General features: G+C 55.5%; 1 protein-coding gene across 3 annotated transcripts in view; it reads right to left on the bottom strand.

Annotated features, from left to right (window-relative positions):
• Nucleotides 1-341: 341 nt before the first annotated feature.
• The window catches only part of GPATCH8 (G-patch domain containing 8), an 87,686-nt gene continuing 73,481 nt past the window's right edge, over nucleotides 342-14,546 (bottom strand). For all 3 annotated transcript variants that reach the window (XM_078866110.1, XM_078866111.1, XM_078866112.1), the window contains 4 exons: nucleotides 13,200-13,343; nucleotides 9,312-9,442; nucleotides 4,674-6,929; nucleotides 342-4,385 (listed from right to left, as the gene is read on the bottom strand). In XM_078866110.1, the coding sequence (XP_078722236.1) occupies nucleotides 2,444-4,385; nucleotides 4,674-6,929; nucleotides 9,312-9,442; nucleotides 13,200-13,343 (4,473 nt within the window). In that variant the 3' untranslated portion in view covers nucleotides 342-2,443. The remainder of the gene's footprint in view (nucleotides 4,386-4,673; nucleotides 6,930-9,311; nucleotides 9,443-13,199; nucleotides 13,344-14,546) is intronic.

Here is a 14,546-nt window from a genome sequence, read left to right as displayed (position 1 = left end):
CATGCGCCACCATGTCATTTGTGCCGATTTTACAGTGGCGTCCTGATTGTAGCTGTGATTGGATGTCATGCGTCCCAATGTCTGTGTTCAACATATGGGTGTGTGTGTGCCTGACGTATAATCGACGCACACACGTGTTTAGCCTGTTCGCGGGGCGGATGAGTGCCTTGGAAGGAGACCAACACAATGTTTATGGGTCCGAGCAGTTGTCTGCACGCAAAAACACCCCTCTCATTTGAATAAACGGCACCGATTCGAAAATATAAATAGGAAACCCGATATTTGTCAAGGCTCCATTAGGGCCCCCCACACATCCACTCAACACCTTATATAGCAGCACATGCGTTTGTTAAAGCATTTGTTTTTATTAACAAAAGAAAAACCATTTCTTTACAATGAACACAGAACTCAGAATGATAATTCCATGGCAGGTATTCCATGACATTTTTCAGGCTGCCGGGAGATACAAAAGCCTTCGGACGAACACCCATAACGCCGAGTTTCCACACGTAGCCACCCATCATCGAGTTACTTGCGCTGCTCCTCCTTCCACTTGATTTTTGCGAGTCATTTGCCAACACTGCCACACTGCGCTATTATTGCACCGGTGAACGCCGAGATGTGCGCGCTTAGCAACACCTCGTGACCCCCGGCATTACTACATTAACCGTACGAGACAACCCTTTTAGAGCAATAGGGTTAGCTACTGTCAGCTGTAAGTGGCCACGCGATCGACTGTGATTGCAGGGCAGAGCGAAATTTCATTACGGTGCCAACAGGCTGGACTTCCTTTTAGCGTTATCCAATTGTGTAGGGAGCGGGGTTCAAAGCAGTCCCAGTTGTTGCCCAGTGTCGAAAGAAAACATTTCAAGCCGAGGGATCTCCAAACTTTGCTTTTTGTTTCTTCTTCAGAACATGAAGAGCAAAGCAGTGCCTATCGCTGCCCGCAAGTCAACATCGGATTGGATTTGTGCGTTACGGGTCTCCGTTCGTCGTAGCGGCTCGGCAGGATCGTGAAACGTGGGTGTCGCCCCGCACAATAAAGATCGCCGGTTGAAACAAAATCTATTTTTTTTTCATAACCATCATGGTCTTGCACGTAAACTTTCTCAACATATCTGCAGTGCGAGTCGGGCTCAGTGGCATCAAAACACGCGGCGGCTCCCTTAGCCGCGGGGGCCCCCCCTCTCGTAAATGCGAACGAGATTGCGGTTTGTAAGATGGGATCCATTTGAGGCTCCAAAGCGGAACGGCCGAATAGAAGGGTCATTTGTCTCGAAGGCTCCTGTACCTCCCCGCGGTTTACAGTAGTTACAATAATTTTACAAACCTTTAAAATAATATTTATACTTAAGTCCCCCCCGCCCCCCACCGCGTGTCACGATAAACGAGTGTTTGACACGGCAGGGCATAAGTCGGCTATTATAGAAAAAATGGACAGTACGCATCACCAACATCACACACGTTTTAAAGACTTTACAACTGTGCAGTTTCTACATTATACAAAAAGCCAGCAGCAGCTCCATTGTTTGCATACTGTATTACCGTACAATGATACATCGTTTCACTGATAATATATAACGCAGCACGATGAGATGGGAGAATTACAAAATTATTGCCGGGATGACGCGACGGGTTCCTCTCTCTTGCGGGTGTTTAAAAGCCACGGCCACGTGCCACACACACACACAGGCGCCGACGTAATACGAGAAAAAAAACGCAAAGAAACCCCACCAACAAACAAAAAAGTAACCAACACAACCGTCCTACACTTCACAGTAACGATGAGTTAAAAACAACGATGAAGCTGTTCATTGACAAAGACGGCGAGGGGGGTGCGAGTGGTGGGACGTTGACGGCCAATCCTCGTGGCGGTCAACACACGGGAGGGAACGCACCGTCATCAAACGAACGAAACGTGGGACGCGATGACGTGAGCAACGAACACGAGGCGGGGAGCAGGTTACGGAGCATTCGCGGAGACGGAGACAAGCATCGTCCCCCCCCACCCTCGTCTCCCCGATAGGCACGGTGCCGGGCAGCCCCACACCATTCCTCGATTCTCACACTCACCTTTGACATTTACATTGTTTTTTTTTTAACTCTGTGTTCATTAACTTTTCTACAGGGCTACGGAAAACGGCACAACAGAAATCAAGGGGGGCAAGAGCATAACTTAAGGAGAAGGGGACAAGGGCAGGGGGGGTGGGGGGGCGGGGTAGCGACTACGGCGCGTAACGTCACGTGCGCCACGGAGACCATCGCGCCGATGCGAACGGGACGCACGCACAGAGCCCACGTGTCCGTCACGGTCGGGCCCGCAGGATGCCTGCCTCTCACGCATTGCCATCTTCGCCCGCACGCTCTCAAAGTTCGCCAGCCGCGCCGACGTCGCGACATTACGAGCGCCGGCTTGCTTTGCGGCCGGCGCCGGCCGTCGCCCTCAGGACGAGGGCGGCTGATGGTGGTGGTGGACGTCTTGCGCTGCAAACGCGGCCGGGTGGATGAGCGGGTGCAGCTGGAAGGCGTGGTGGTGGGGCGCCAGCATGGCCGGCACGAACGCCGTGGCGTGGTGGTGGTGCATGCTCATGGGGTGCAGCGCCAGCGTCGGGTGCAGCGCCGACGCGGGGATCACGTGCACCAGGCCGCCCGTGCCCGTCTGGAAGGTGTGGTGGGCGGGGAACGGCGACAGGGAGATGTGCGCCAGGTGGTGCTGCGGCAGCGCGTGCACCTGCGTCATCTGCATCTGGCCCGGGTGGTGGTGGTGGGCGTGGTGGGCGTGGTGGGCGTGGTGCGCGTGGTGCGCGGCGAGCGGGTGCAGGCCGGCCGCCACGGCCGCCGCGTGGTGCTGCAGGAGGGTGTGGTGCACCGACGAGATGGACACGGCCGGGTGCTGCTGCTGCTGCTGGGGCTGCACCGCCACGTGCTGGATGATGGGCGTGGGCGACGGCACCTGCGGCGACATGACGGGCACGGGCGGCATGCTCTTGGCCTTGCTGGCCATCAGCTGTTGCTGAATGTGCTGCTGGGCCTGCTGTTGCAGCTGCCAGTACTTCTCCATCTCCTCCGGCGCGAAGGAGATGGGCTGGGCCGAGAGTGGCGGCGAAATGGCCCGGCGGCGGTCGTGGGAGCGCTCGCTCTCGCACGACTCCGACGAGGCCAGGGACTCCGTCGGGCTCTTGGGTTCCTCAAATATGATGGGGCTCGACTGTGGCCAGGGGTGATACTGGGAGTAGGGCTGTGGCTGGGGCTCGTGTTGGTGCTGTTGGGGCGGTTGGGGCTGGTGCTGAGGCTGGTGCTGAGGCTGCGGTAGGGGCCGTGGCGACACCTGGGGCTGAGGTGGAAGCTGGAGATGCAGTTGCGGTGGGGGTTGACTGTCGGCGAGGGACGGCGGTTCCACGGGTTCCAGATCCATGTTGGTGCAGGTGTCTTGCACCGTGGCGTTATCGTTCGGAGGCTCCTCTTGCTTCGACGCTGCACAAGTGTCGTTACCCGGCGTCAATTCGGTCACCGTGGGCGACACGTCGGAGAACGGCGGTTGTGCTTCAACCTCGAGTGCGCTTAGAGAGAAAGGAAGGAAAGATTCCAATGTGGGTTTCTCAGGATCGGAAAATATCGTGCAGATGTCCATGTCGCCGTCCTTCTTGAAGCACGGTCGCTTGCAAATGGGCAGTTTTCCAATCATGGGCAGCACGGCGACGTTCCCCATGGTGGGAGGAAGCTTGGGCCCAAAGAAACCCTGCGGAGGGTCCTTGAGCCTAATCCCGACCTTGGTGGCGGTGGCAAAGGCCCCCTCGCCGTCCAGGGAGTTCAGCTCCTGCCTCTTGGAGCGAATGCGCTCCAGCAGCCGCTTGGCCGTCGCCAGGTTGCGCTCTTCCTGCGTGGTCTCGCGACGCTGCTCCGCCGTGTCCACGCTCTCCTTCTGGGCCTGCGTGGAGCGCTGCGGCGGAGGGGCCTGCGGCGGCTCGGGCTTCTTGTCGTCGTTGCGCCGGTTGCACTCCCGTCGCGAGGCGCCCGGGCGGTTGGCCGAGGCCGCCGCCGCCGCCGCCGTCGCCGCGCGGGAGCTGCCGGAGCGACTCCGGAAGGACCGCTCGCGGGACGCGGAGCTGCTGTCGTCGTCGCCGCCCCTCCGCCTCGCGCCGCGCTCGAACGAGCGGTCCCGGCACTTGCCCCCCCCGCGTCGCCCGCGCCCGCCGCCCTCTCCCGAGCGCGAGCGCCTGGCGCTGCTGCGCCGGCTGCGACTGTGGCTGCGGCTGCGGCTCCGGCTGCTGCTGTCGCGGCTGCGCCGGCGGCGGTCGCGGCTGCCGCTTCGTCTCCGGCTGTAGCTCCTCCCGGACCTGCTGCGGCTTCTCCCGCGGTAACTCGCGTCGGACGAAGACGAATACCTGCGAACGCCAATCGCCCAAGAGCCGATCGTAACGGTTACCGATATTCAGGGATGGATGTCATCGTTTGTCCGCGAAAAAGAACGCGCGGAAAAATGGACAAATGCTGCATTTCAGATGTGAAAATGGAGAAAAAAATGATTTATTTGCCATGCAGAAAAAAACACTCCGTCGACATCTGCAAATCGTGCCGCGTGCGTGACGTGCGTAGGGGGAAAGAAACGTGGGAGGGTGAGAGGCAATGGGCACGGCGCTAGCTTTGCTTTCGGCACGATTTCACTCTTTTACCTGCGCCGCTTTGCCCTGCGCTGGGAGCCACTGTAGTCATCGTGCGCATCGTAGCTGCGCTTGGAGGAGTGGCGGCGGCGGCGGCGCCGGTGGCGCGAGCCCTCGCGCTCCGACGACCGCTTGCCGTCGTAGCTGCGGCCGCGGCTGCTCGACGAGTCCGAGCCGTGGCTCGAGCGGCGCCGTCTGGAGGCCGACCTCCGGCCGCCGCGCGAGTGCTCGCTGTCCGAGTCTCCGCCGCGCGGGGCGCTGCGGCGGGACGACGGCGACCTCTTCTCGGTGCGCCCCTCCCTGGCGTCGCTCTCGGGCGCTTTGCTGCCGTGCCGCGACTTCTTCTTCAGCTTGGAGCGCGACGACTTCTTCGCGCCGGGCCCGTCGGGCGCTTTCGCTTCGAGGCTGTCGCTGCTCTTTTCCTTGGTCGGGGTTTTGGCACTTGAGCACTGGGGCGTGGGATCTGCCTTCTTACCTTTCTCGTCAGCATTCGTTTGGGCTTGTCCCGCTTCTTTATGTTTGTGCCTCTTTTGTGTCGCCTCCTTTTCATCCGCCTGCGCACCGCTGTCCGCTCTGGCACTTTCTTCTTTCGCCGCCGCTTTCTCGGGCTTATCTTCTGTCGTTTTCTTCCTCTTGTGTTTGCTTTTCAGCGATCGCTGTTGCGGCTCGGGTGCTGTCCCCGACGTCCCCGCCGCCCCCACCCCCGCGCCCTGCTGCCCTTTATCCGACGGGCCGGGTTTGCCAGGTTTGCTCCCCCCCTTCTGCTTGCTCGATTTGCGTTTCGAATGTTTGCCAGACTTCTTGTGCTTCTTGTGTTTTTTGGCTGCTTTGGGCGCCGCGGGCGGTGCTAGGCCCCGGACCTCCGGGGTGGCGGTGCCGCCTTTGGCCGCCGAGGGCTCCCCGGCCGTGTCCAGCGAGGGGAGGGCCGTCACGGTGGAGCCGCTTCCGCGGGCCGCCTCATCAGCGGCGCCCTCCGACGCCGCCCCCTCTGCAGATTTGCATTCGCGGAGAGTCTCCACCTTCGTCGAGTCGGGCTGCTCGCCGGGCTGCTCGCCGGGCTGCTCGCAACCTTCAGAGGGAACTGCAGGACCGACTTTTCCCTTAAGCTGCCTGAGCCGCGGCTTAAACTCGAAATATAAAGGGTTACAGCTGTACGAGACGGAAGGCTCAGTCAGCGTGTGCAGGAGTAGCTCCGAAGGCCACTGGAGGGTGGTCGTTTCATCTCGGCTCAGCACTGAAAAAAAAGGCTCCGCCGCCTTGCGCGGCTTCTCCACTTTCACGGCATCTGCCTCCGGTGATTCGGCAGCAGCGGAGATGGTGGCAGCGGCGGCGGTGGAGGAGGAGCAGTGCGCTTCATCCTTGACGCCCGTCTCAGTCTTGACGTCATCCTCAGCGGTGGCGGCGGCGTCCTTGCTTGCGACGTCTTCATCAGGCCGCTCCAACGGAGGCTGGCTGGCATCTTTACCTTCCGCCGGCGATTCCGAAGCCTGCGGCGCGTCGCCGGGCCCACGCTGTTTCTCTTCCGCCTCGCCGGGGTCGTCACCGGCTTGGCCGGGGTCGTCACCGGCTTGGCCGGCCGCGGCTTTATTGTTGTCGGCCTCCTCCTTGGCCTTTTTCTTTTCCTCCGGGTCGAGGTCGTGATCCAACACCTTCTCGGCCGACTTGCAGAATATCATGAAGGGGAACTTGGGCTTCACCCTGCAGTGAGCCGGGGGGGTGTAGTAGTAGTACTCCATCACCGTCGCCATCTCCGGCTCTTTGGGTCGGCGCCGCTGACGGCCGGCCTCGGCCGCCGCCGCCGCCGCGGCCGCCTTCTCCTTCTCCTCCTCCTCCTCGGCCTTGGCCTTGGCCTCAGCCTCGGCCTCGCTCGGCGTGGGCACCACGCCTTCCGGCAGGGAGGTCAGCTTCCCCTTGTAGCTCAGCGTCACCTCCTTGGACTCCACCACCTCCTCGTTGCTCTCGCTGAACACGGAGGCGGACGACTCGAGCTTGGAGGGAGCCTTCTTCTTGGAGAAGGAGAACGAGACGCCCAGCTTCTGCGTGGCCGTGGCGGGGCTGTCGCCGTCGCCCTTGGGCGTGAACGGCAGGATGGCGGTGGCGCCCTGGCTGTTGGTGCTGCTGTGCGGGGACTCGCTGCCCTTCTCCCAAGGCGACGTGTCCGTCGCGCACTCGGCGTACAGGCCCATTTTTTCGGCCAGCTCGTCGGCGCCAAAGAACATGTCCTCCGACTCGCCCTCCGACAGCGTCTTGAACGTGCTGCCCGGAGATCTGCGCAGGCCGACAAGGGGCGATGGGTTAACGTTGTAACGGCGCCACGTAGGCTTTTTTTTTTATGCGGTCATGCCCGTACGGCTCTCCGATTTGTATTCGGGTCGTGCCAAGCGTCGTTCGGCACGATGTTCGACGCTTCGCCCAGAGGAATCGGTTCCCCAAGAGTTGTCGGCAGGTGGAGCGAAACGTCGGACAACATGCCGAACGACGCGCGGCACGACTGGGAATCACGTTGGATTGGTAAACATTGCAGTTGAAGCAAAAACCCATTAATCTTGTTCCATTTTCATTACTTTTCCCTTGCGTTAAAACAGCACTACCGATTGCAGTAAAAGAAAAACAATTACCAGCCTCTAATACAAAATGCTGAAATTTCAATAAGGCAAATTAGTGAGAAAATAAAACTCTCATGCGCTACATTTAAAGATTTATACCGGGATACATCACACATTCGAACTTCAAAGGGCATGCATCCTACATCCTAATTGATCAATTTATATTTAATTGATTTACTTGCATACAAAGCAGTTAAAAGGAGCCACTGCATCAAGACGTTAATAAAACTTAACAGCAACTGGGATCCTAGTTACGCACTACGCCTAGAGCTTACCATGTTTGCAAAGTTTTCTTCGAAGCCAACGGGGAAAATTTAATTTAAAAGTATTTCCGTCTCAGGAAAGGGGTGTAGCAAATTAGTGGTGACACGTGAGAGATGGGTACTTCAATTAATGTGAACACTTGGAATTTACGGCGACGCTGGCAGAGCAAACGGTAATGGTCCCCTCGCCACAAGAACACGCTCGCTAACGTAGTTATAGCGGTCCTCGGAATGCGAAGCGTTGTAAATCAACGCGCCGCCAATCTCTCAGCTTCCCGCTCTTCTGCGGCACGGCACGGCAAACCCGGAGGGGGGGCGCCATGCGGGGCGTCGTTAAACCGGATAACCACGTTATACCACGCGACCACATCCCTCTGACCCTGCATCGCAAATCTAATTTCTGACGGGCGCAACAAATGTATTGATCTTGAAGCTACTTTGTGTGATGAATGCAGCGCTCGCTTCACGTGGGAAACAACACGGCTCGGGCGACGTACCACAACGCGCGCGTGCACGTGGCCCCGCTAATGAAGTGGGACCCCCCTGGCTCCCCTGTCACTTGTCAAGTCCAACATTTGCACTTGTGTCATATCGTGAAACGTTCTGTAAACAGATTGCTTCAATGCGTTTGCCAGATCCTTTGCCTTTAACAAAAGAACAAAAGGGGCGCTGTGTGATGTGACGAGCGTGCTCCTCATGGGAAGGGGGCAGGCGTCTCTCCTAAATTGCCGGTGCCAGCACGGCCCTGCGACGGCGGCCGGCTCGGCACCCCAAGCAAAGCGACTTCTATGTGTACATTGAACTTCTTTCGCACCGTACGTAGACAAACATGCTAGTCGGAGGTGCGGGGGAAGGATAACAAACTAAACACAAAAAGCAGTTCTTAAGTAATCATTTTGTCAATATAGATGATTTAAAAGTGCATAGCTCCAGTGGCTTCCTAATATCGGAAGGAAGAGGGTTCCAGACGGCCGCAGAAGCACGATGCAGTGACCGTCTTTGTTCGACGGCCAGCCATAAAACCAGCGCTGCAAGGACGCGTGATGCTTTAAGTTTCTTGACGAGATCAGCAAGGACCTGGTTTCATGCGCTGCCACGAACCCAAGCCACTCCTGCGCTCGGGTTTCTGCGTCTCGCTGGATAAACCGTTGGGGGGCTGCGGAGAGATTCTACAACGGCGCCGACATGTGTGCTTCGTGGCCGCAAACATCCGCTCCATCCTGAAAGCTACCATATTTGCGCGTGGACACCTTATTTTTCCGAGGTGGGGAGGAGTCGCGCGTTTACTCCGAAGGTTAAAATTGTCTTCGACACCGGCCGAGTCGCTCCCCGTGCTCACGGCGCGCTCGACCCGTCTAACGGAGGGCCCCGTAGGTCAGGCGGTGGCGGCTCTTTACGAGAAGCAATTATCAGCGCAGTCGTTCAATTGCACTACGAGGTACACTCTACAGCGTACACAAGCCGCTTGGCCGGCTCTGACACGGAGATGCCCCCCAAGTGAACGATAGGGAATGGGAGCGGCAAGCGCAGCGGCTGGAGATTTTCCATTCTCTTCACGTCAGCCGATGGGCCTGGATCCCTGATTAAGGGTGCCCAAGTTCCTTGAATAATGTGCCCACAACAAAGAATGAAGGCATCCAGGACACCTTGCGATGGCAGCTCAAAACTTATTTCCCACACTGGGAAATAAGGCTCGCATTTCTTTGGGAAGGGGTTTGTTCGCGCTGGTGGCGGCGTGGCGGTGGTGGCGGTGCCAGGCGGGAGCTGGTGCTGAGCCTCACCGTTCCGTCTGCTTGCGTAGATCAGCCAGCTCATGCAGCCTGCGCAGGGCCTTCTCCTGCTTGCGGTCATCTTTGTGCGACCTCGAGGAGACGTTGCGTGCAAATTCCCGCTGCTTCAACTCCTTCAGCCTCTGCAAAAAAGCAAACGGGTTCCGTGAGGCGAGAGCATTTGTCGTGGGAACTTTTTTGGCATGCCGTAATCTCGATACGTAACCCAACTTTTCCCCGTTCTCGTTTCTCCACTGACAAATGCGATATACGCTGGGGCTCTGCACGCGGGCGGTTTGAGTGCATGCCCCGGAGAAAGTTGTTGTCGAGCAGTTACACTTTTCATTACCCATTCTTGTACAGTACAACAATCTTAATAGGGATCATCTATTATCAAAGTTACTTTATTTTGCTGCCAAGTGCCCTGTCAGGAAAAATACCGGTGCTTGCCAGCTCAGCCGGTGCCACGTCCATCACAAGCTACTCCGATTACGTCTCACCGCTTCACAAATCACGTTGACATTATCCCCCGCTTTCAACGCACTCTTCAAAATAAGGACCTACATTCGTTTTTCTTAGTAACTTTTGTTCCCAACGCAAGTATGTACTTATTCTTTCGAAAGTCGACCCAAAAGCACAATCGAACATGCCTTGGAATAACTCAAATCCCCTTTTGCAGTTTTATTCAGCCTCGAATGCATAATGCTTCAAACAAAAATACATTACTGCCCACCCCCCATCCCTTCCCAGTAAATCAACTTGCCACTTACAATGACCACGGGAAATTCTGAATTCAAACAATCACGAGACGAACTTTAAAATCCCGGCGCCCATTAACGTGACAGTGATATATTTGCTTCGGGTGCCCACTTAATGCATTGGCCGGGTGCCGATTATTTCGGCGAGGCAGCGAACGAGCCGAGTCGGCTGAGATTGGCTTGCCGCGGCCCGGAGAGCCGCGCCGTGATGGAAAACGCCTTCGCTGCGTGCACTTGTAAGTCATTTATTCAGAGGCCGACGTCCCCCGTGGGGGCACTAAGCAGATCTCTGCCACAACTACATTATACATGAGCCGAGAAGTGGGTGGGAGAGAGCGTGGGAGGACGGGGTCACGGCGACGAAAGAGGGGGGGGGCGGTTGTCGCTCTACGGCTGCGGCACGACGCACGCGGGTGCACGCGGGTGCAGGCGGGCGCAGGCGGGCGCAGGCGGGCGCAGGCGGGCATTCGCGCGCGCTCACCCGCAGCGATCGCAAACAGCAGCGAGCTGGCCCCTCGACACTCGCGAAACACCGACGGGAGCGATTCACGACTGCGTTCTAAGAAGGGAATTGGCCCATTATGCGATTTCCAGCCGACGGCCGAGTGTCCGGGATCGCGAAACAAGAGCTTGGATGGGCCACGACCATGCACAGCGCGTGTCTGTAGGCCGTGGGGCTAACGTGGTGGGCAATGCAGTAACATCTTGTCTTGTACTGTGCTTCTACCTCATCCAGCAGTGGATTGACTACAAGGGCTCTGTGTGCACGTGCAAATAAACTGGAATCGCCGGTTACTTGAGCAATTTGCAATCGAGCCGACACGCAGAACGTTAACAAGTTCACGCAACGATAGACGGCTGAACAATGTGAACGTGCGCAGAACTCCGACCCGGCGGCTACGATTCCGAAATGACGCGGCACAGAAAGGCCGAATGTGTATGTCGACATCTGCTGCAAAAGCAATGTCAAGCGATGCCTGTGATCATACGCCCGGCATAAAAAGCGCTCCCTGCCCTGCTCAATGGTTAGCCGGCACGCGCGCGCACGCTCTGGTACAGCAGCGCAGCAGCCGTCGGGTGAGACGACATGTGGCGGCCCAAGGCACACCTGCCGCAGGTACTTATGAATGTTTGATGACGACTAACACAGCAGTAGCTGGCCCCCTCGGGCGGTGCAGACTAATGCATCTTCTGCGCACTCTTATTCTGAATGCAAACACCCATCCGGGTGCCGAGAGGCAACGCGAGCGACGCTGTATTTGGGCGGCGAGACACTTTAACCGGCTGGCTAAGGGCGATGCGTGCATTGCCAGTGCCCTGGGAGTTATTTGGGCAGATTGAGAAGGCGCACGCTATAATAATTATGCACTCCAAATTTAAACACAGCTTTGCCCAAGCAGAAAAAACGGTCGAATCGTCAAAGTTGTCCAAGTAATTTTGTTTAACGTGCATTGAGACAAACCGATGCAATTTAGTTCTGTATTCACCGTGGGCCCCCATAGCAAAAAACGCGAAAGCCAAATTGCCTATTTTGCTTAAATAGCAGTGACGCGTAGCTGTGCTGGCATGCGTGCATTTGAAAATGCTGCGAATTAAATTCCTTTTAAAACTGAGCATGTCTTAAATAAGTAACAACGTGATTAATTAAATAAATGGCGCGAAGTGTGCAGAGACAATTAGGGTTGCATAATTAAGTAACGCCACGTAGCACTCATGTCGCGTACGCGTCGTTGGCGTGCGGCGTACACCCTTGGCACTCGAGTATCCTACGAACAAAAATAAAACGTCTCTCTGTCTCAGTAGTCAGATGCCACTCTGCACAGGCATCACAACCGATGTGTTCCTGTGTTCATGCAAGGCCATGGCAAAGGAAAACAAACCCAGTGCAGCTGGCACACAGCACAGACGCGGGCTGCGCGATTCATCATTACTTTCGAATTGAACAGCCATCAGCCCTTTTCAAAAACATTTATTTACTTTCACGTGCTTTGCCAGGGCACCCTGCTGTGATTTAGCACCATTTGTGGCGCCGTCCTGATAACTGTATTAGAGCTGAGTGATGCTGCGGTTAGGACAGGGCATATTCAGGTCGTTACAGCGTTTAAAAAACCCACACACGCAAGCCACGCACACCGTAGTAAATTACATCGCCACCCTCTGGTGCAGCCTATCCTAAGACCAATTTCCATACATATTTTCCTCTCCAGTAAGAACCAAACCAGCCATGGCATTTTGCTATGAGTTCCCTTAAGGCCAGTGCAGTGCAAAGACTGCTTGTAACATCAAGGCTGCGTTATTATTATGAATATCATCATACCGCTTTCATAGTAGAGGGGCCATGCTGCTCTCTGCCATCCCAACTGCATCAGTAAAGTTAAGCTGTTTTTTCAAACCTTTATAAACAGTTTGCCTTTAGACGCTATCCCCCTTTTCCTGGTGACGACCGCTTGTGTTGCGATTGAAACGTCGTTTTTTGTTATTTTCTTTGAACCTATCTACGTGACTTTATCGAAAGACCCAAAGAATATGAATTCCTGCAGCCACGCAAGCTTTAAGTCAAGATTTTCCAGTTACAGTGTACGGTTTTTCTTTTTTTAAGCTACGGGAGGAAACTGGAGAACCCGTAAGAGAAGAAACCCATGCAAAGCATACAAAACTTCATGCAGGGACACGTGTTAATGCTGCGCCACCCTGCCACCAACCAAGGGCGGCAGCGGACAGTTTCTGCAGGTGGGCCCACATTTGGGCGAGCAGTTGTGCAAAAAGGAAATGAAACAGCCGATACAAACATTCACACGCTCAACTCGTCGATGTAGCGCAAGAGGCGAATCGATGCATTGTCACGCAGCTGTTGGTCGTCGTTTAGGCAGCGGCTGCAGTGGCGTCGCGTAGTTGGCAAAGGCCCTGGAGCGAGGAAATAAATGGGCCTACACCCCGTCTGTGATCAATTCTCTCTTTATAACCCGGCGTTTGGGCCGCTCGTGCTCATGGGCCGCTGGTGCTGTTACACCACCTGCACACTCGACAGCTGGACTGATCGCGGGAAAACGCTCCTTCATTTGTAACTCACGTCCGCCGTAGGCCGAGGGTGCGTACGACGTCCCACGCGGGCGCCGGGCATTGCTGCTGCGCCAGGACTCACCTGCTTGTGCGCGTGGTCGTAGGAGTTGATGTGGTTGTCGAACTCCTTGTGCTTGTAGTACTGCTTCTCGCACAGCTCGCAGTAGAAGTTGGCCTTCAGGTCCTCGAGCGCCTTTGCGATCGCCTTCTCCTTCTCGGCGTAGTCCTGCGAACACAGCGAGGGAAGCGGCCCGTCGTGAGCCAACGATTTTGTCGCCGGAGTTCAGCGATCGTACAGCGCTTTTGTCAATACACTGGTCAGCGAGGGCTTCCCCCCCACCCCGTGCGGGTCATGCGGGGTTGTTTGACCATACTTCATCATGCTGGTCAGTGTGGGTTGGTGAACATGGTCAGCGTAGATGTGGGAGCACAGAAGTACAGGACAACAACGGATTGTAATGCACCTCCGATTAGCGCGGTCGGCTACGTACGGTGCTAAAGAAGTTTAACATACATAGTCCCACGGCAGCCTATAATGCCTGGTGGGCACCCATCGACGCACTGTCCAGGCTCAATGCTGAGATGTGACAAGACTGATGGGAGTATTCCGGGCGACTTTGTCACAGGCCATGTGATATATGAAAATATAAACTGGATTGTAACCGGGATGAATGTGTGATATTGGATCGAGCAATTATGCTTGCGTTAGTGTTTAAAGAATTATAACTTCCAACAGAACGGGAAGAAGAAGAACATTTAATCACACCGATTAATAAATGTCTGTTCTTGTCATATTCATCAGCAGACAACAACGCTAATGCTTTACAAGCTTTCGGGAAAACATTGCAAGCCCGAGAGTTATTGATTGCATGTTAATTATTTTAAATCACAATGTATCATTTTGTTTGATAGACAACGTTTTATGAACAACAAGCAGCCAGTGGAACGACATAAAAATATCCATAATTTATTCAAACAGTGGGCGAGCTATTAATCATTGGGCTTTTTTTTCTAAACTAAAAATAATTGCAGTAATGATTTTATTTCAACGCTGATTTTTCGCAGTACACAACCAACAAATGCTACACTAAATAAGATGAATTGCCCGTTGTGGAATGTGCAGAAATCACAGAATAGGGCCGGGACAAAAAGCCCATGCTGTTTCCCTGCACCGGAGTGAAGGCTGTCCTTGAGACAAACATCTCTGTCAAATAGATATCTGCTCTTCTGACAGGCCCCGAGATAGAGGGTCAAAGGCAGTTTAAGGGCACGCCTCTGACTCGTAGGGAATAAATTGCCAGGCGCCGCAGTACAGGAGTGCCAACAGATGCACTGGACCCAGCTTTGCACAAACGCCGACCGCGGCAACACAATGCTCTGAGGGCAATCGCATTGATTGCAGTATTAATGACAACAAAAAAGGAAGGTT

Source organism: Lampetra fluviatilis, chromosome 21, assembly GCF_964198595.1.
Source record: "Lampetra fluviatilis chromosome 21, kcLamFluv1.1, whole genome shotgun sequence".
Taxonomy (NCBI): Eukaryota; Metazoa; Chordata; class Hyperoartia; order Petromyzontiformes; family Petromyzontidae; genus Lampetra; species Lampetra fluviatilis.
This window is presented reverse-complemented; position numbering and strand designations above follow the sequence as displayed.